Genomic DNA, 21,594 nt, shown 5'->3' with positions numbered 1-21,594 from the left:
AGAGTCAACCGAGAACCACCAAAAAGCAGATCTGCCAAGAATTAGAAGCTGCTGGAACACAGGTGTCAGTGTCCACAGTCAAGCGTGTTTTGCATCTCCATGGACTGAGAGGCTGCCGTGCAAGAAGGAAGCCCTTGCTCCAAAAGCGGCACCTTAAGGCTCGACTGAAGTTTGCTGCTGATCACATGGACAAAGATAAGACCTTCTGGAGGAAAGTTCTGTGGTCAGACGAAACAAAAATCGAGCTGTTTGGCCACAATGCCCAGCAATATGTTTGGAGAAGAAAAGGTGAGGCCTTTAACCCCAAGAACACCATGCCTACCGTCAAGCACGGTGGTGGTAGTAGTATTATGCTGTGGGGCTGTTTTGCTGCCAATGGAACTGGTGCTTTACAGAGAGTAAATGGGATAATGAAGAAGGAGGATTACCTTCAAATTCTTCAGGATAACCTAAAATCATCAGCCCGAAGGTTGGGTCTTGGGCGCAGTTGGGTGTTCCAACAGGACAATGACCCCAAACACACATCAAAAGTGGTAATGGAATGGCTAAATCAGGCTAGAATTAGGGTTTTAAAATGGCCTTCCCAAAGTCCTGACTTAAATCCCATTGAGAACATGTGGACAATGCTGAAGAAACAAGTCCATGTCAGAAAGCCATCAAATTTAACTGAACTGCACCAATTCTGTCAAGAGGAGTGGTCAAAGATTCAACGAGAAGCTTGCCAGAAGCTTGTGGATGGCTACCAAAAGCGCCTAATTGAAGTGAAAATGGCCAAGGGACATGTAACCAAATATTAGCACTGCTGTATGTATATTTTTGACCCAGCAGATTTGATCACTTTTTCTGTTAACCCATAATAAAGTCATGAAAGAACCAAACTTCATGAATGTTTTTTGTGACAAAGAAGTATCTGTTCCAATCACTCTATCAGAGAAAAATCAGAGTTGTAGAAATAACGGGGAAACTCAAGAGAGCCATGACATTATGTTCTTTACAAGTGTATGTAAACTTTTGACCACAACTGTGTGTGTGTGTGTGTGTGTATATATATATATATATATATATATATATATATATATATATATATATATATATATATATATATGTATATATGTATGTATATATATATATGTATATATATATATGTATATATGTATATATATATATATATATATATATATATATATGTATATGTATATATATGTATATATATATATATATGTATATATATGTATATATATATATGTATATATATATATATATATATATATGTATGTGTGTGTGTGTATGTATGTATGTATGTATGTGTGTGTGTATGTATGTGTATGTATGTATGTGTATATATGTATATATATATATATATATATGTATATATATATATATGTATATATATGCACATTTCCTCATGTTTGGGTACTTTTCCTCTGTGAGTAAGTTCCAAAACTGTCCATGAGCCCTGGACTTCAGTTGAATGTCAGCCTGTAGTGTCAAAATCTCATTCTCCACTCCAGACGAGTTCAGGTGAAACAGCGTTGTAATTTTTGAATCACCTCAATATCTTCCCAAAATGTGCAGCACATAAATGTAGCGAATGGCTCGACTAAAGCAAAGTCTTGAAAGCGTTTGTCAAACTCTGGCAGACACTTGTCAATCTGCTCTGTGTAGCGCGCACTGTCAAGTTGCGCACATGGCTTCCCTTGTGTCTCCAGCTCTGACGCGAGGTTTTGGAATTTCCCCAAATCACGGCGCTGTAGCTTTAGCTTCTGTAGTAGAAATAAATTGGGAGGCTAACTAATTAGCTCGCCAGAGTTTTGCAGTTGACCGTTCATACGTGGTGACCCGTCTTTTAGAAAAGACGTGATCTCAGACTGGCTGCCATGTACGTCAATCAAGTGGCAAATGCCATGAGGACATCTATTTTTTTTTAATGGCATGTGATCTACCCACACTACGTATTAGGCACCCCTGGTTTAGACTTTTATATTACAATTCCACAGAAAATTAGGATTTTCTACAAAACATGGCGTTTGTTGTTTGTTGGCTCCTCGGTCTCGTGAGGGCAACGTTGCCCACGTGTGCATAACGTCAGAGCAATTTAGGATCAATTTGGCCACTAATCTAACCATCATGAATCGTGCGGCGATCGCCAGTGATCGATTCAGGCCGGACTCATCTCATATGAGCCTAATGTTGTCGATCAGACAGTCCAGACTGAAATATCTTATAAAGGGACAGTATGTAGGATTTCTCCCAGTGGATGAATGCTAGCAATATTGGTGATCCACTGACTTCGTGCCACCATGACATTCACATGTGTGGTTTTCAGTGAAAGGTCTTAACAACTATTGGATGGATTGCCATGACATTTTGAATGGGCATTCATGGCACGGGTACATGATCCCTTGGTGACCCCTTAACTTATTGCCATCACCAGGTGAAAACCGGCCAATACTCTGGTAAATATCTTTAAAACTCGTGACACTCCCATCAATCTAGGCGGGACTTTGTGTAACACAAAAAACAGCTGTGGTAGATGGGGATGTCATTAGTTTTGCAGGTCATAAACCAAAGTTTTTAACAAAATAAAACCCGATGATGGCGCTGAGTTAAAGGATCACCAACTTTTTTACAATTCATCCTGAGGGGAACGTGAATAGTAGTAGTAGCTGAAGTAATACTTTAAATACAGGTTCGTGACGGGCCAGCACGTATGTTAACACACAAAAGTCAACAGATAAACAAAGACATGAGGAACAGAAGCACAAAAACTGAACTTGGTAGAGAAGGTTGATTTGCCGGCATTAAAAAGGACCCCGACATCCCCAACAACTATTGGCCCATTTCCAACCTCCCCTACCTCTCCAAAGTCCTTGAGAGAGCTGTTGCATCACAACTCAAGTCCCACCTCAATCTCCATAATCTCTACGAACCCTTCCAATCCGGCTTCCGTTCAAAACACAGCACAGAAACCGCCCTACTGAAAATCACAAATGACATCCTTCTCTCTGCTGACTCTGGCTTCCTCACCATCCTCATCCTCCTTGACCTCAGCGCCGCCTTCGACACTATCAACCACTCCATCCTCCTCTCACGTCTCCAGTACTCCCTTGGCATAACTGGCACTGCCCTCTCCTGGTTCACCTCATATCTCTCAGACCGACATCAATTCATTGCAATAAACAACTGTAAATCCTTCACCTCCCCAGTCACCCACGGTGTCCCCAAGGTTCCGTGCTTGGTCCCCTCCTCTTCATCACTTACATCCTTCCCCTTGGACAAATCATCCGTCGTCATGGTCTCGATTTTCACTGCTAGGCTGACGACATCCAACTCTCACCAACTCCAAGACTATCACCTCAGTCACCCACTCCACTCTCACCACCTGTCTCACTGATATAAAATCATGGATGCAACAGAACTTTCTAACTGCAATAAATCTGAACTACTCATCATCGGCCCTAACTCCCTCACCCGCTCATCCCAGACCTTCTCTCTCAACATTGATGGCTCCATCGTCACCCCCTCCACCCAGGTCCGCAACCTCGGTATCATCCTCGACCCCACCCTCTCTTTCCTACCCCACGCCAACCACATCACCAAAACTGCCTTCTTTTACCTCAGGAACATTGCACGCCTCCGGCCCTCCCTGTCCTCTGCCACCACCGAAATTGTCATCCATGCCCTCATAACCTCCAGACTTGACTATTGCAACAGCATCCTCTATGGCAGGGGTTCTTAACCTTTTTGACCTCGGGGCCCAACTTTTCAAGTACAAAGTGTCACGGGGCCCATTCAAATATTAACACTGTATTGATTTAACTAATTGATCGCACTCTTGGTTTGATTTGTATTCAATAACAAAATCAAATTCACTTACAGTTTAACAAGCAAAAACCTTGTCAAATAAATGACATGATACAATGTGATCATCACATTTATTTATCATGTGTATGTAAACCTGCATACAAATACAACAAGACGCCCAACAGGCTAACAATTCATGGAACAAATCAAGGTAATACAAGAACAAATTTAAAGGCTCAAGTCAGGCTTATTAACACAAAAATAACTAATAATTAGGTTTTACTACAGAAAAAAAAGAGGGACTCTCAAAAAAAACAGAAATTGGATTAATAAATATGTGGTAATAAAATATATACTTTCAAAATAATAAGTTTCAAATTAAATAAATTGTAAATAGAATTTAAATAAAGTGCAAATAAAAATATAGCCTTATAATCTGCGAATTATATGCTTCAGCAGTCTTAATTTTTACATGGCAGAACCAGAAGTTGTTCTTCATTTCTGTGACAAATGAACAATAACGACAGTCACAACAGTTGACACACTGGGCTCTCGGCTCTGCCTCGTTACCTCCGTTCACAAAGCTGTACTTCAGTACGAAGTCAGGATTGTAAATTTAGACTTTTGGGGGGGTTTGGCACCACTTTCGTCTTCATTTTTTTGTTTTAAAATTAGTGCTGGGCAACGATTACAATTTTTAATCGCATGATTTTTTTGCGATTAATCGCATTATGCGCAAAATTCAATAATAAATTCAAAAGTAGTGTATTGTGCACTTTTATTTTAAAAGTACTGCTATATGAACAAAAGTGCAATAACGTTTGGTTTGCAAACACTTTAAACAAATCAGGTTATTTTTAACAGCAGTATTCCTTTACACAGTAGTTAAAATACAGTTATAATGATTCTGTAGGATAACTAAATGATATGCTTATTATACATATTCCAAACAAAACAAATTTAAAAAATAAAAAATAAATATTTAAATCAATCATTTATTTTTGTTTTTTTTTGGTCAGACACATATGCAACGCTGAGTACCTTGGACTATGTGTGGTATTTGTTATAAATGTACGTTGGTACATAAAGGGTCATCAGCTGTACCTGGAGGGACTTAGGACCCAGGGGAACGAAGGTGAAGCATGTGAACCTGGATGGAGTCTGTAGGAAGAGATGCCACAAACAGCTGTTCACCGCTCGCTGCCCGGTTCTAGTGTTAAAAATGTCCGTTTAATAATAATTTAAAAAACTGCGTTAATGCACGATAAAATAATTGTCGGCGTTAATTAACTTGCCCAGCACTATTTTAAATACTTCTCCATAACTTTCGCTACAGGCTAGCGGCTAGCTGAGTGTCTTCTTCTGCTTATTGGAGCTTGTTAAACAACTGACAGACACATTACTGCCACCAAGTGGTGCGAAGCTATATTGTAACTGAGCGTCTCATGGATAACAGTAATATCTCTGGTTACTTCAATTGATAACCTATGCGGTCCCGCGGCCCTCAGGTGCGAAACTGAACGTTTTTTGCAGCCCTATAGGTGGATGGTTAAGAATCACTGCCTATGGCTCTCCCAACAAAATCCTCAATAAACTCCAATATGTTCAGAACTCTGCCGCTCGACTGCTCACCACCCGCCGCTATGAACACATCACCCCAGTTCTTCGCAACCTCCACTGGCTCCCGGTCAAATACACATTGTAAAACCTACCAGCTCATCTTAATAAAAGAAGTAAGCTAACCCAACTTAAATGGCATAGAAAGTTGTAGTTACTTGAGTGATACACTAACATGAACTCGTAAGTGAACTGCAGCCATAATGACTCAGTCTGTTGGAGTTTGATCAACTTCTGGTAGACTTTCAAGTTAGGTGTATCAATTCTAATGTGTTGTATTAACTCATTTGATCTAAATTGATTTTATAGACAGTGGCTGTGTTCGAAAACTTAGATAGCTGTCTTGATCCTTGATCTGTCGTTAAGACAGGAGTCTGGAAATGTAAATTTTCCGGCGTTTTTTCGCTTAGATTTTTCAAAAGTTACGAGAAATAGACACTGTACTATACGATAACACCGTTAGTGTAACCAGCAATAATGGTTGATGTGATTTGCGAGGAGTCAGTCAGCCAACTTTCTAACATTAGCACGTTAGCCTAGGTTAGATAGCCTAACGTTATTTCAGTGTACCAACGTCACACATTATATTGCACGCTATCTTAAAAGACATTCGAAATCAACGTTTTTTTTAGATACCTTCACCCGTAAGTTTCAGACACCTGTCTTAACCCTCCTGTTATGTTCATTTTTTAGGTAGATCAATTATGTTACCGGGTTCATTTTACTTTAGCACAAGCAATGTAGCTCACATCAACGCATGCTGCTGTTTGTGTGAAGTTGAACTAGCCAGGCGTAACGTTACACGGCACTGACCCAGCTCAGCGGGGAGGAGAGGATTTTCCACACACCTGTCTGTCTGGGACTGAGGTTAAGAAAGTGAAGAGAGAAGGGAGAAACTCACAGCGGAGATTGTCGGTGGTTTAAACGCATTTGCTGTCCATAAACCAAGTAAGGTAAGGCTGTTCTCTCTTTTATTAGCTTGGTAGCAAAATATTTGAAAAGCTAACGTTAGCATTGCTGTAACGAAAGCGTGCACTCTCTCAAAGCGTTAACGTTTAGTTTGCCTGCAAAACAAGTTGTATTTTCACCTGTTAGAGTTGTTGACGTCTGCACATGATTTTCCATCCAAATTACATTGCCAGAGTGCAAGGAGTATCTGCGGTTAGCTTAAGTTAACGTTACCGAATAGGCTTAACATTGTTAACGTTAGCATGGTCGTGCTGGGCTCCACGTGGTGCTATCATTCACTCTGTTTCATTCACATGCAATATGCACCACTTGTGCAGTTAGGACAATGGGATTGAGATTTTAATATATATCAAATGGTTGATTTAATTTAAGGCATTCAACATATTTGTTGCTTATACAGCTAATACACAACTATACCAAACTAACGTCACTGCCTTATGTTAGCCACGTTTTTTTTCGTTTTTTTTAAGCCTAACTTTAATACATTGAACGGATTATTTTCATTTCAGTTGTGGCTGAGCTCATGGACCCAAGTCATGTGGAAATGTAAGTTGTTTTTTTCTAGTCCCATCAAAGTCTGCTTACTGAGACATTACAGACTCCAACATGGCCAGTATTCTACTGTTTCTCCCTTACCATGTTTGTATTACAACTGCATATGCACTTTTAGCAGTTTTAATTCACTCAAGATACACATGTCAAGAGTGCACAGGCCTAATGTTAGTGAGAAGGGTAGCAGGCAGTGACACATGGTGTGAAAGACAATTTCATTGCCCTCTGTGTGATTTCAAGCAGCTATTTGTTGAGAGGGACATGTTTCTTCATCTAAGGGGACATTTCAAAATGAAGCAAACTGGTCCATGTCCATTTAGGGACTGCAGGTTTAAATCAAATGTCCACTCGACATATAACTCTCATAAATGCAGAGAACATCAGAATGCCTCTGATTACGATGTGTCCGTTGTAGTGCCAAACCAATCCTCACACCTAAACATTTCATTCCAGTTTCAGAGTAAACGAAGAGCTCCACATCCAGCAGTCAGCAACAGCCTGTCATATCTGCATGCACAGAGTACCTGGACAAAGCAATACAATTACAGTAAGTGAGTACTATTTCCCAATGATTAAATAACATGGGGGAACCAGATGTTAATGTTGCTGTTCAGGCAGAGTAGCTGCTGAAACATACGCTAACCTTTGCAGTATCTTTTTTGTTTGTTTGTTACAGGCTTCCCATTCACAGTTGTACAAATGGCAACGCCTGATGTCCTCAATCTAAGGGTCATTCTTGATGAAGTCAATGCCGAAAACCTTAACTTGCACTCTCGCCCTGAGACTGTGAATGCCCTCATATTGGAGCTGGAAAAAAATCTCGACCTGAACTATGACTTTCGCCTGCAATTCCAAGACCCTGAATTTGACAATGCCTTATGCAGTTTGGTCAATATAGAGGACCTGCCATCTATCGCAACTGTCACGGTAGTAAAAATAATTGAATTGGATCTGAGTTCAGCCAGCACAGATGACACAGTGTTATTATCAGATAATACAGAGTCACCTGAGCGCCTCTGTAGATGGCCTGAAGTTTTTGTTGTTCCGACATTCTCATACGAGGTGGAGTTTGCATTAAGAGAGGGCAACTGTGCGTTTGAGAAGGTGAATGCAGGAAAGCGCAGCAGCAGCAACCCGGAGGGTGCATCACCCCGGGCCAACATTAAACAACCCAGAAGAGGGGAAGTCCAGTTCCTCCCTAACTATCCCCGTGGTGAGAACAAGGACACCCTGGAGACCAGAAGGATGGAGATGCTGGAGGAGTTCAACAAGATGCCATCCGACAGAGACATGGTTCTTGTCCATCAGCACATGCAGTGCACCTTTCCACTCCGACGTGAAGAGATTGTGACGTTAGCACCTCCTATCGCAGAATTAAAAGACAGATGGCCTGCCCTCTTCTCTGAAGCTCAAGTGAGTAAAAACATACTGGGGCACTACACAAAAAACAAAGGTGACATGTCTTACACCCACACACACACAACTAACATTGATTATTGCTTGATTTGATTTAAAAATGGATTGTGACATTGTCCTCAGGATCATTTCATCAGGGAAACACAGCTCGTGATTTATGTGAAAAATAAATTACTTCAAATCTTACTCTGGGAAACTTGCAACTTGCTTGCCCTTTACAGATATGCTTAGAAAATGTAACTGTTGTCCAACATTTTTAAACAAATCACATGAATCAGACCATGTTATAAATTCAAAATATGGACTTGTCATGATTTAGGCTCATTATGGGATGTCTCTTTATGCTTTTGTGTTTGGTTCAGCTCTATGGCGAATTCCATAGGATCACCAATCAAAGCCTTCAATATTCCTTCTTCACTGCGCTGGATAAAAACACTCCACAGCTGCTCAAACTCTACAAAGAGAGGAAGACTGGAGCTTTTGGTGAAAAGATGGCAGATCTGCTGATGGCATATGACGAGCAGGTAAGGGTGCTATTAATATGTTTACTGAAGTAACTACAATAATAATGACTGAACTGATGAAACAGCTATCAAATTAAATGGTCAATTTAATACAATTAAATGTTGCATCAAATAAAATCAATGAAATAAAATGGTCAAATCATATATTCAATATTTCAGTTGAAAACCTCTCTCTGTGTAAAAGGACAAGAATGACATCAGTGCAACTAGAACAGCAGCTCTGGCTGGGCTGCCACTGTACCTAAGAGAAGACTCATCAGTGATCTTCAAGAGTTGCAAGGTAACGTTAACTTCTCATTCTCCCTCAGCCTTCATTGCTCATCATCTCTTGTTTGCACTGATGAGCCACTGATTTATACAAAGTTGATGACTTTAGACTCGACAAAATTAGGAAAGACTTGCAACCTTCTTCCAAACTGAAAGATGAATAAAAATGTTGGAAGAATCTTTCTTTTTCTTTTAAGTGTACCACAAATAATACATTAGATTTTGGTGAAGAGTGTTTTTTGACTTGTAAGTACTTGATACTCAAGTTTAGAATTTGGACTCGACTTGAGTCTTGCCTGTCTTGACTTGAATAGAAAGACTTGAGACTTAGACTTGATGACTTCGTCCCACCTCTGCAATCAAGTGTTTTCCCTCTACCATACCATTGTAAACTGTTTTATTCTACATCTGTGAATATTTGTTAGCACACTAATTTCATATGTTTCCCAGGAGTACCATCAAAGGTTTGTATCTTATTTATTAGCCTATCATAGTTGACGTGTTTGTAACACACATTACATTACATTACAGTCATTTAGCAGACGCTTTTATCCAAAGCGACTTACAATAAGTGCATCAACATTGGTAATCAAAAGAACTACTAGTCACCAGAAGTCATAAGTACATTTCCTTTTCCAAACAAGCATCTAAGAGCATGAAGCAGAGCATAACTCAGAGCCAAACTACAGTGCAGAAACAAGAAAAACAGTTAGTGCTATAAGTAATACGAATACAATAAGTGCAACAAGCTAGTATGAAAACAATAAGTGCTAAGTGGAAGGCTCAGGGTAGCATTTCCTGAAGAGGTGGGTTTTCAGCCTGCGCTGAAAGATGGGCAGCGACTCCGCTGTCCTGACGTCAGTGGGAAGTTCATTCCACCACTGTAGGGCCAGGACAGAAAACAGCCTGTTCTGGACCTCATGTGTACTCATGTGTACATGACCTCATGTGTACTCCCTCTTTCAGGAGGAGGAGTTCGAAGCATTCCAGGAGGGTGCAGTGGTCGCTGTTGGCCGTGGTGGCTGAAGAGGACACGGCTGCAAGGATTCCCTTTCAACCTCTCCATGTCTCAGTCATCCTGGAGGATCAGGTTGTAATGACTCTCAGATCTTGGACTGATGCACTGGTGGTGTTGTTTAGCTTGATCTATGCTCTCAATATGAGCTATCCGACGAAGCTGAGTGGCTTCTTTGAGTTCATCCAGGTTGTCCTCTTAAATCTAGATGATGGAAGAAAGCAGCTCAAACCTAAGTTGCAGGCCTTGAAAAATGAGCTTGAGTAAAGAGGCGACATCCTGTGCCAAGACTTATAGCAGTCATGGTTTACAGCTCAACAAAGTCTTATATGCAGAAATCAGTTCATAGAAATTATCAGTTCATAGAAAAATCAAGACTTGTATTGACTAAATTCCCTTTATGCACAGCTCAACTACTTCCTGAATCTCAGAAGCTCTTTCATTTCCTCTGGAACAGGATCGGACATAACTAATTAAACCACCTGTGCTTGATCTCAGCAGCCAACAACAAGCAAGCACACCTGGTTTAATTAGGTCCAATCCTGTATCAGAGGAAATATGTGTCTGGGATTCAGGAAGTATTGGAGCCTATAGCCTATTATTGTATAGGCATTGTCAACTCTTGCATCCCGTCAATCCAGGTGTAAATGATGACCGCAGTGCTCTGGAGGCTGAAGTACCGGCTCAGATGTCTGTACCGAAGAAGGGAATATTAGTGTTCTGTCAAAAAGTCTATTAAAAATAGTCCATAGGTTATTGATAGTTGGTCTATTGGCGATAGCAGTTGTGTTTGGTTCTTATCCATTGTCAATTTCAAACCCAGCTGGCCAGTTGTTAAGCAAGCCCAACATTTTGTTAAGAGAATATACAAAAACTTTTCATGACTCCTTTCAGTTTATAATTTTTGAAAACATGTTTGTTGTGAGCACAATGTATTTGATCAGTGATTTATTTTTTTTATGTTGGCAGCTGTGTGGATTCATTTTGGCATAATGTGTAATGTTGTGGTCAACAAATCATATTGGTTAAAATAAATTAATTGCATCTAACTGAGTATTTGTATTGAGTTAATGCAACTTGAATGGTTCAAGGCAATCAGTTTCCTTAAATGAATTGAGTAGCTGCTATACCATTTTGAGTTGTTGTAACACAAGCTATTTAAGTTAGTCGGACTTAAATCATATATTTGCTCTTACATCATTTTAATGAGTTCATACAAACATTACAAATAAGTTTAAATAATGAATATGTTTTAAGTTCAAAACAAAGAATGGAGTTAGTACTAGTCATTTATTTACTTAAGTATACCTAACAATAAATACTTGAGTTAGGAGTACTCCATTTAAGCATTTTTTTCCACTAAAAGGATTTAAGTTATTTAACTTAAATGGTTCAAGGCAATCGGTTTCCTCAAACTATTTGAGTTGACTTTACTCATCAGGTTTTACAGTGCAGAATAGACTTTAAAGTGCTACTCACTACCTACAAAGCCCTAAACAACCTGGCCCCTCCCTACCTTTCAGACCTCCTCCCCCTTCACGCCCCAACCCGTTGCCTCAGGTCAGCCGGTGCAAACACTCTGAAGACCATCAGGACCAAGCGCCGGACCTGGGGTGACAGGGCCTTCAGCTGCTGCACCCCCTCCACCTCAAGCTCACTGGTTGTCCATGACACACACACACACACACACACACACACACACACACACACACACACACACACACACAATCATTTTACCATTTCCATATTTCAGATGGCTGTCACGAAATCTATGTAAATTGGGAGAGCAGGAAAAAGCTTTTCAACTGTCAGCAGCGAGGGGGAATGCATTGTTCGACTCCCGACTCATTTGAAAAAACAAAACGAAAAAAGGAGCCGTCATATTCTGCTAATTTTTATCGCAACTGGTGATTGTCTGTCTCTTGAAACGGGTTGCTCTCCACTGCAGCACCATTCAGCCCGCTGAGCAATATATCCTGGTAGGAGTCGGAGGAGCAGCAGCAGCAGTCTAGTCACCAATTTCAGACTTGTATTTGTTTGCAGAAATAGGTAACCACACGTTGTCATTATGCCTAATTGTTGTAATTAGGTTCAATATTTTTTTTTCACTGCATTCATCCATCATCGTCAAATGTTTGAGATGAAATGAAACACTTTTGCCTAGAGCTGTTATGATACCGATACCAGTATCTGGAATGCCTCCAATACAGCCTAGAATTCTGGATCTGGTATTGGCGAGTACGCGAGTCTATGCACCAATCAGATATCACGTGATCATGCATCAGCTCATTTTGCAAAAAACAAATCCATGTTGAAATCAGCAAGAGGAGAGATAGTTAAGGTTAGCTGTTAGCAGCTGGTGGGCAAGCACGGTCCTGCGGAGCTAAATAAAAGGAGCTAACAGCTAACACATGGAGGTAGCAGCGAGTTACATTTTGATGCATTCAAGGGCCATTGAGTGAAAGTTAGTATTTTGCCAGGGTGAATTACTACATTATTATCATGATGTGGTCAAATGTATTCTTGTGAAATGTTGTTTTTGGCAAGAAACTTTGAAGGTCACGTGATGCAGCAAAGCTAGGTAGACGCTGGCCCAGAGGCTCTTCAAACAAATCCATTTTAAAACCTTTTAAAACACCCAAAGTCAGTGCCAACCTGGTCGGACAGCTTTATTATGGTCCGAAGAACCAGAAACAAACAACTAAACTCACCTGGTGAGCAAACTCTGACATCTATTGATAAAACAACTCCCGAGAATAGCGACGAAGAAGTTCATGTCATGGCAGCGGCGGCACAAGAGCACATAGGCGGTGTGAAAGACTCCCTCATTCTTCAAGAGATACGAAACGGTAATCAAGCTCTCTCCAGTAAACTCGACTCTAAAACCGCAGAAATTAACCAATCTATCTCTGGACTGAAAACGATGCTGGATACACTGAGCACCCGCATAACCAAAGCAGAAGACCGCATTAGCACAGCGGAAGACCAGCTGGTGGGCCTAGATTCTCGCGTCCAAAAACTAAGTAAAGAAAATGACTTTTTACTGGAGAAAGTCGACCAGCTTGAAAACTACAGCCGACGCAACAATATACGCGTTGTTAACCTGAAGGAGAGCTGCGAGGGAAACGACCCTGTGAACTTTTTTACCAAGTGGATCCCAGCCACTCTCGGACGAGAGCATTTCACTGAGCCGCTGATCACTGAGCCGCTGATCACTGAGCCGCTGATCACAGAGCGAGCACACCAAACTCTTACACACCGTCCACCTGCAGACCTGAGACCGAGACATGTATTGATACGCCTGCTTAAATACCAAGACCGGGACAAAATCCTGCGCATCGCCCCACAGAGGTCCAAAGTGAACAACGGCCACGTCATGTACGAAGATAAGCCTGTGTTGTTTTTTCCGGACCTGAGCACCAGCTTGATGAAACGCAGAAAGGAGTTTGACCAAGTTAAGAGGGAGCTTCGATCCAAGGACATCCTGTTTGCCCTGCTTCATCCTGTAACACTGAGGATCACGCTTCCTGATGTAAGAAGAAAATTCTTCAAAACACCAAAAGAAGCGGCAGCATTCCTGCGGGACTCCCCGGGACAAACCTAACGGACCAGGCGGACAGAACCAACAGGTGGCTGAAACCCAGACACGCAGCAGCAGCTCTCAGGAGCTGTCTATCTTTAGCACTGCCATCACTCTTGTTATGCTAAAGATGTTGAGATAAAGTAAGTGATGGCAGCAATTCAAGTTTAAGTTTTTTCTGATAGATTGGTTTCATATTAACCCACCCTGCTTGCATTCTAATAATTTCAGAAAAGGGTGTGTTCAGCATTTGTTATAATTTCTTGTTACACTTAAAATTGGATACTATACATATTGTAAAAATCTTTCTCAGACAAAGCCATGGGCTGGTTTGTATGTTTCTGAACCAGCCAGACATGTCATACTTGACAAATGCAAAGTGCACAACCCAGTTTGATAGGGAAGATAGTGTCAAATGTTCAGGATTAGGCACTTGGGGGGAAGAAGGGTGGGTGAAGGGGTTTGTTTTCTTGGGTTAGCCCACAAACCCAAGCCCCTAACCCACTTCATCCTTTGAAAGAAGAAACCTCCAGTGATTTTATTTATAAATGGAACTCCAAAACCATATCCAGCAGGACAGACAATCCTATTTTGAAACATTTTATTAAAATATGGTATGAAGTTCACAAAACTCTTGGACTAAATATGAGACTGTCACCAAAAACACCTCTAAGACAAAATTAACTTCTACCCATGACTCTAAATAACAAGATTCTGCAGACTTGGCATGACAGAGGAATCCAGCATCTTGAAGATTGCTTTGATCAAGGACTTCTCATGTCTTTTGAAGAACTGAAGAGAAAGTATGACTTGTTCAGTAGAACTTTCTTTTGTTACCTCCAGTTAACTTTTTTGAGAACCAACTTGGGCCCTGGAATGATTCTACCTGTGTTAACTAATGTGGAAAAATTGCTTCACCAGGGAAATGTGTACAAATTTATTTCTAAAATGTACTCCATGTTGCTGAATGATGGCCCAAAACCAGGATTACACAGATCCAGGATGAGATGGGAATCAGACTTGAATATAACAATTGATGAACAACTCTGGTCAGATTTGTGCCAGAACAGTTTGTCAGCAACGGTTAATGCCCGGTACAGACTTGTTCACTATAATTTTCTTCATCAGCTGTACCTCACCCCACAGAAGCTACATAAATCCAAACCTGAATTGTCAGAAATGTGTTTCAGATGTGGTATAGAGGCCGGCTCCTTCCTACACTGTACCTGGCTTTGCACAAAGGTGAGGTCCTTTTGGTATGACTTTTGTAATACAATAACTAAGATCACAGGGGTTACCTTTCCATTAGATCCTGAGCTATGTTTACTGGGAAACTTCACAACTCTCAACAGGTCTTTAACAAAGCCCCAAATTAAACTTGCAGTAATTGCTTTATGTGTGGCCAGGAAATGTATTGCAATGACATGGAAATCTGATTCCCCCACTCTCATCGACAAATGGTCTGTGGAAATGAACAGTTGTATTCCTCTTGAAAAGATTACATATAGTCTCATAAAAAGATATAATTTATTTTTGAAAATCTGGCAGCCTTATTTGGAGTACATGGGAACAACACTAACAGTACAATAGGACTGTAATTATTTGAAGTTACAATATGCTTTGTGCTGTGTTACTTTATGCACCAACCTTTTTTGTTTTTTGGTTTGTTTGGGTGGGGGGAATTATTTATTTATTTACTTAATTTTATTTCATGTATTTGTGTTTTTTTTTTCTTTCTTAGCTTGTTATGTAATTTTTTTGTAATGTTTAATGTACTGTGTTCTGTAAGCTCTGCGTGTTCTCTTGCTTGGTTAAAAAACTTGGAAAAATAAAATATTCCAAAAAAAGCAACAACAATATAAAGAAGAGAGAATTATGACCGGTTTCAATTTTTGGGGTTTTTAAATGTACAGGTACTGGATCAGTACGCAGTGTCTGCTGATACACAGGTTCAGGTAATCAAATCAGTATGGAGAAGAAGAAAATGGTATTGGAACATGTCCATTTTAGCCCTCTCCATGTTACATAACTGCAAATTGTGACTTGACGTACTGTTAGACTAAGCCAAGGACCATGCACAGTAAAACTATTAAATGTCTTTCTATAAAAGCTGAAACAAGCAATATTTGAAGCTTTAGCACATTGTGTTAAAAGATCCTGGAAGAGAATGTTGGTTTCCTTTGAACCTTGATATCCACAACCAGGAAATCCACACACTCATATCCTTATCCAGTTTTAACTCATCTACCGTCTCCCACTAATGCTCCAATACTCATCCATTCAGGATTACGAGGTTATTTTTGCCACTGCCAGAGCTGTTTAAATAAATTACTTCTTGGTCGTTGAATAAAATCTAAATGCTCGATGGTTTTATCTGCATGATCAAACTCCCTTCACAAAGGGAACACAGCCAGATAATCCAGATGTTTTTCAAACAAAGTTCACCACTTTTATCATTTATATACTTCACATGGGCGCCACAGTTTGTTTACCTAATTAAAGATGTCGCACAGTATACACAGAGGGAAAAGAAAATGGATTGATTGGACCAGAGAGAAGCTTGACAACCACATCTGAATACAAAGTGCTTTCAATAGCTGCCATCTTTCAACAAGTTTGGATGGAGAAGCTGCAGCGGAACCAATTACAGTAAGAGGAGAGAGTGGGCTGTAGAGGGCGAACAAATGATTCCATTTGGCTCCATTAGTGAACCACTTTCACCCTTAACCTGGCTTTTATTTGTCTCAGTCATCATGTTGTTGTGAGTGCAGACAGCAAACACACGTCCGTGGCTCAAAAATCTCAATCTAAATCCTTTAGATGCTGGGACGAAAAAAAAGCAGAGCAGAAACCTAATGCACCCGAAGAAAAGAAAAAATCATCAACTTATTGTTCATTTATCTTGGTCCTGAGGTTTTTCCTTTACCTCCTCTGGCCTTCTTGACAAAGTGCAAAGAACAAGCAAAGCACCCGTGTATATTCAACAGAGAACTGAAAACCTCTGAGCGTAGCCAACACAAGCGCCTGACCTTGCAGACCTGCAGTGATTTGCGTTCTGAAAAACACCGTGTTTATGCCCGTAACTGCAGTATGGAGAGACGTCGAGAGCCAAGGGCATGGCTCTGTGTGGAAATCATACGCCTGGTGCTCTGCAGTGAATGTCTTCTTCGCCGTCTCCTCTTGCATCCCAACTTATTATCAGCTTTGAAGCGGAATAGTTCAGGTGAGGAGCACCTCCTCGCTCAGCTGGATCAAAAGTAATTAACTCTGATAGTTCACTGATTGCAGCGATGTGATTGGAAGACAATCAGCACTACAATGATGGGTTTTTATGGATTTGTATAACACATGAAAAACATACTGAAATTTCTAATGCTTTTCTTTAAGATATGATGCTTGTGTAACAAGAAATGAGGAAGGATACATTTGTTAACGATCTCTCACTTAAAACTGATTAGTGATCAACTATTTTGATATTCAGTTAACCATTATGGTCAATTTTCAAGAGAAAGTGCGAAACATTTTGATGGTTCAAGACTCTCAAAAAGGAATATTTTGCAGCTTTTTCTAGTCTTACAGCATAGTAAAAGCTATGATGGACATTTTTCACCGTTTTCTGTTTCATAAACCAAAGTCCTTTAATTTAAACATCATTAATACGTCATGCCTTCTGGAGCCACTAATAGAAGTGTTTTCTCAACATCATTATCTGTCCCTTCAGAAACTGTTGAAAAATAAGAATGTTTTGTGACGTGACAACCCCGTAGCCTCAGGTATTATCCTGGTTAAGGTTAGGAGACGATTGTGATTATGTTGTTAAAAAACATTGACTGACGGTTGGAAAAGGAAAAACAGACAGCGGTCTTTATATTAAAGTGTGATGTAATGTTGAACCATCCATTCTGACCTCTTCCCTATTCGGACTTTGTCGCTCTTTAAATAGTAAATATGGTAAATGGACTGTACTTGTACAGCGCTTTTCTAGTCTTCTGACCACTCAAAGCCTCTTTAGTATTCCTCTGTTTGGTTGACATTTAAAGTAGAGTTGTCTCGATATTCTTTTTCCATTCTTGATGCCGATTCCAATACCTGAACTTGGGTATCGTCTGATACCGAGTACAGATCCAATACTGGTGTGTTAAAAACAAAAAAAGTTCAACGGGTCAAAATTCTCTCTCTAATATTTATTTTATATTGATGTGGAAACATCTCCATCAACTTTATTCAATTCAAGTTTCTCGCCAAAAATAAACTTTTAACAAGATTTGAACAACAAAAAAAGAAAATTGGAGATCCCTTACCTTTTCATTTAGCGCCATATACTTTGGTTTATGACCAAATACCTGCTAAACTAATGACATTCCCATCAGCCACAGCTGTTATTTGTGTTAAATAAAACATTTGCTAATTAGCACAAAACAAAAAGTACAGCCTAGTTTGAGTGTCACTAGTTCTGCTGGTATTTTCCAAAGTATTGGACAAATAGAAGTTTTCACCTGATGATGCCACATTTGCACACATCATGATTTTTACTAATTGGACCTTGAATGCAGCACAATATAACTCAATGCAACCTCCGTTAACGTTGGCTGTTAGCTTCGCTATTTAGCCAAGCAGGACAGCGCATTGTTATTATAAACGGACCCGGAAAACAAACTGCGAGGTAGTATATAGTTACCACACTAAGTAAATGTCAGCGGATCAGCTGATCTTAGCCTTGACACCCCACCCCCGCGCATCATAGAGAAGATCAAGTATGAACATTTACAGTCCTGCTCACGCTGAGGCAGGGAGCAAACATCAGACTGTTTGATCTCTGTGTGATCTGTTCCGTTATGCCTGGCACTCTGAAGGTTTCCATTTGCATCTTGATGTTCAAAAGTTGATTGCAGGGCCAGAGGTTTCAACACTACACTGCACTTGCTGGCTATACACAGCTTTATAGTCACTTTTCCCAGCTTAAAAAAACCCACATTTAAATTAAAGAACAAATGTCAGGAATGATTGTGTGTCTAAATAAAGAGCACCGCTATTGAGTTAACCTCATTTGCACAATGATAATCTAGCAAATAGAACATTTAAGCACATTAGAGTCACAGTTTGACCAGTATAGATTTTTAAGGAGGAGATGTTATGACATAAATGTCACAAACCTGCAGATATCGCAATATCTTTTTTTAATGCAAGACCATTTAAAGGCAATTGCTAAATAACAAGGATGCAGTGCTCCACATGCAGTATTTCACAGTCTTGGCTGGGTGGAAATCAAGTGATAATAAAAATCTCAACTAATATAGTTATTTTAGGCAGTGAGCATCTGGTTTGTTTCCAATAAAGACAACGCACATTTAACTGCAGGGTTTTATGGACTACAGACACCATTCTCACTGGCTCTTATCTTTCTTTCTTTTTTATTACAGGCCACAATCAGCCAAAACCAACACATGTCTTTTTAATATCAATAGTAATAATAGCTCTTACACTAAAGAGGTTTTTATTTCCCGCTGCTCCGCTCTCCCTCGGCCTCACAGGTTGATCAGGCTCTCTCCTCCACCTGTCGCATTTCATCTGACTTAAACAAAGGACAGGTCACATTAACTGCAGAGGAAACAAAAAAGAAAAAAAAAAACACGCAGGAGAGGGAACCGGCTGCTCTTGATGGATGATAGAGCGAGCCTACAGTACAGCTGCTTGGATTTGCAAGGCTTTTGTGCACAACTGCCCACTCAACCACCCCCCACACAAAAACACACACACACACACACACACACACACACACACACACACGTGTCGTAGAATTAGCGTTTCCCCATGTTCCTCCTGTTGTGGTAGCACACAGTGATTATGCCTCATCATCTTTGACTGAGTGAGCATCATTCATATGGAGCAGTGTGTGCAGCATCTTAAGGGCCTCTGGAGATGGTGAGAGAACTCAGCAATCAGAAATCAACTGTGATCAAGGGAAACTCTCAGCACCACAAATGCTGGTGAATATATTTTATGCCAAAGACGACTTATTCTTAGGGGCAACAATGGAGTCAGAACGACTCAGCACATCACACCCGCGAGCAGACTACAGCCCCAAGAGCACAGTGGCGACCCCCTTACTGATAAAAATACATCACCCAGAAAGTGACCTTTGACCCTTGACATGAACTTGAAAGGAAAACAGTAGCTGTGTTTCCTTTTTCAAATTTTGATGCACATTTCGATACAACTTCTCAATTTCTATGTAGCGCAAACCTGCTAATGACAATACATGAACCTTGTTACTCTGTAAACATGTAGTATCGTGATATTACAGGGCTACAATAAAACATGGGACTTTGACTTTGGGATCGCTTCCTGTTTTCTACCGACAGTCAATGTTGATTTCTTTTAACCCTAGCCTGACTCACCAGTTGCAGACCGACACCGCATCTTGTGCCAAGTGCTGCCCAAGACAATTGTGATTGGTTTAAAGAAATACAAACAAGCCAGAGCTTTTTTTCCCCCCCTATAGAAGAATGATAATGTGTGGAGACAGACCTTTCTTTAGCGCTGACACGGCGACTATGGTCGTTCCTAATCGTTGCAAAGTGGCTATAATTGTAACCATAACATCAAGGGTCCCATAACCTTAAAAAAGTTGTAATCTTATCTTGTTTCTGTGCTGAAAAGTAATACAAATAACACCTGTAAACAGGCTTTGTGCAAAATTGTTGAATTCCCTGTTAACCAAATCAGAAAAGGTTGTATTTTTGAAACAGCAACGCCGTCCTGTCAAAATACTGTAGAAGTCTCTTTCCACCATAGGACTATATAGCTTTGTCATGTCTTTGTGTACATTAAGTAGAAAAAGGTTAGTGTGTACACAAGAAATGGTCATATGTGAAAATCAACAACCACGTGCTGCTAAATACCCAAAGCAAAAAAAGCCCAAGTCCAGGCTCACACAAACACTCCATTGTTAATATTGCAATGACATACAATTAATACCGACAGCAAAGGAAGTTCATGTCTGTCAACAAAACCACCTCCACGAAATCTAGCTTTAAAACATACAGGAACAAACACAGGCCTCTCCCAGTACGAAACACTTTCCTGTGTGTTCACCTGTTACAGATTAATCGCTGGAACTCTTTAATTCAATCCACAGGATTAACAAGCTAGTGTACGAGACATAACTCGCTGTAGCCGTAAACCTGTTAAAGCCATTCTCGTGTAGCCAATCAATGTGGCGTGATTGAGGAAATGGGCTTCCCCAGGCTAGACACCGGGCACAGGCTCCACGAGCACCGATCAATCTGACTGGACAGAAATACACTCCGGGACAATCCCCAACCAAATCCAGGGCCACCCTCTCTGAGGTTGGCTGCCTCAGGCAATAGTAAGCCCAGGATTAAACAGGATATAAGAGTGCAAACTGGCAAGTTGGGTGAGCCAATTATTTCTCCTCTACTCACACACTGACAATGAGTCTGCAGCTTCCAGCATGACTGACCTTCCAGGAATCCTAGAAATGTCGCCTGAGAAGGGTCCCTCTAACAAGGACAGACCGGTTCATGAATCCAACAGAAACATGAATACAGACTCTATATTTTCAGGTGGGGCGGGCCCTTGGTGGTGGCTCCACGCTCCAGCAATCCAGTAGCTTGACCTGCTACTAGCTGATCCTCTATTTTTAGAGGGAGTTAGTGCCGTGGAAGGGATAGCAAGAGAGGCTGAAAGGGTTAATATAGAAGATGAACACGGTGCAGCCCATCTTTCATCAACCCACTAAATCCCCATTCAGAGCTTTCAATACCACAATTCTAGAAATCTGTGATGTGAACCTACAGAGGATTAATCTGTTGCAGCTGAAAATGAGA

General features: G+C 40.5%; 2 protein-coding genes across 6 annotated transcripts in view; one reads left to right on the top strand and one right to left on the bottom strand.

Annotated features, from left to right (window-relative positions):
• The window catches only part of camkk1a (calcium/calmodulin-dependent protein kinase kinase 1, alpha a), a 66,467-nt gene that overhangs the window by 31,412 nt on the left and 13,461 nt on the right, over positions 1–21,594 (bottom strand). The window lies entirely within an intron of this gene.
• On the top strand, positions 6,318–11,163 carry LOC137886836 (uncharacterized). Of its 4 annotated transcripts, XM_068729490.1 has the most exons (7): positions 6,318–6,374; positions 6,900–6,936; positions 7,396–7,493; positions 7,619–8,355; positions 8,721–8,882; positions 9,067–9,162; positions 10,116–11,163. In XM_068729490.1, exons 2-7 carry the CDS (start codon positions 6,914–6,916, stop codon positions 10,173–10,175), a joined length of 1,176 nt encoding a protein of 391 aa, XP_068585591.1. In that variant the 5' UTR covers positions 6,318–6,374; positions 6,900–6,913; the 3' UTR covers positions 10,176–11,163. The 4 variants fall into 4 exon arrangements, with proteins under 4 accessions (XP_068585591.1, XP_068585590.1, XP_068585592.1 ...); XM_068729489.1 differs by lacking the exon at positions 6,318–6,374 and having other exon boundaries at positions 6,850–6,936; XM_068729491.1 differs by lacking the exons at positions 6,318–6,374; positions 10,116–11,163 and having other exon boundaries at positions 6,850–6,936; positions 9,042–9,099.

Source organism: Cebidichthys violaceus, unplaced genomic scaffold, assembly GCF_023349555.1.
Source record: "Cebidichthys violaceus isolate CVI_PGR_0920_01 unplaced genomic scaffold, fCebVio1.0.p SCAF_46, whole genome shotgun sequence".
In the NCBI taxonomy this organism is placed as follows: Eukaryota; Metazoa; Chordata; class Actinopteri; order Perciformes; family Stichaeidae; genus Cebidichthys; species Cebidichthys violaceus.
This window is presented reverse-complemented; position numbering and strand designations above follow the sequence as displayed.

Bases quoted from the DNA above. Each gene is read 5' to 3' on its own strand.
- LOC137886836 (XM_068729490.1), top strand. From the start codon at position 6,914: ATGGACCCAAGTCATGTGGAAAT. The intron at 8,356-8,720 runs GTGAGTAAAAAC...TGTTTGGTTCAG, and splicing joins CCCTCTTCTCTGAAGCTCAA to CTCTATGGCGAATTCCATAG. The intron at 9,163-10,115 runs GTAACGTTAACT...TCCCTCTTTCAG, and splicing joins TGATCTTCAAGAGTTGCAAG to GAGGAGGAGTTCGAAGCATT.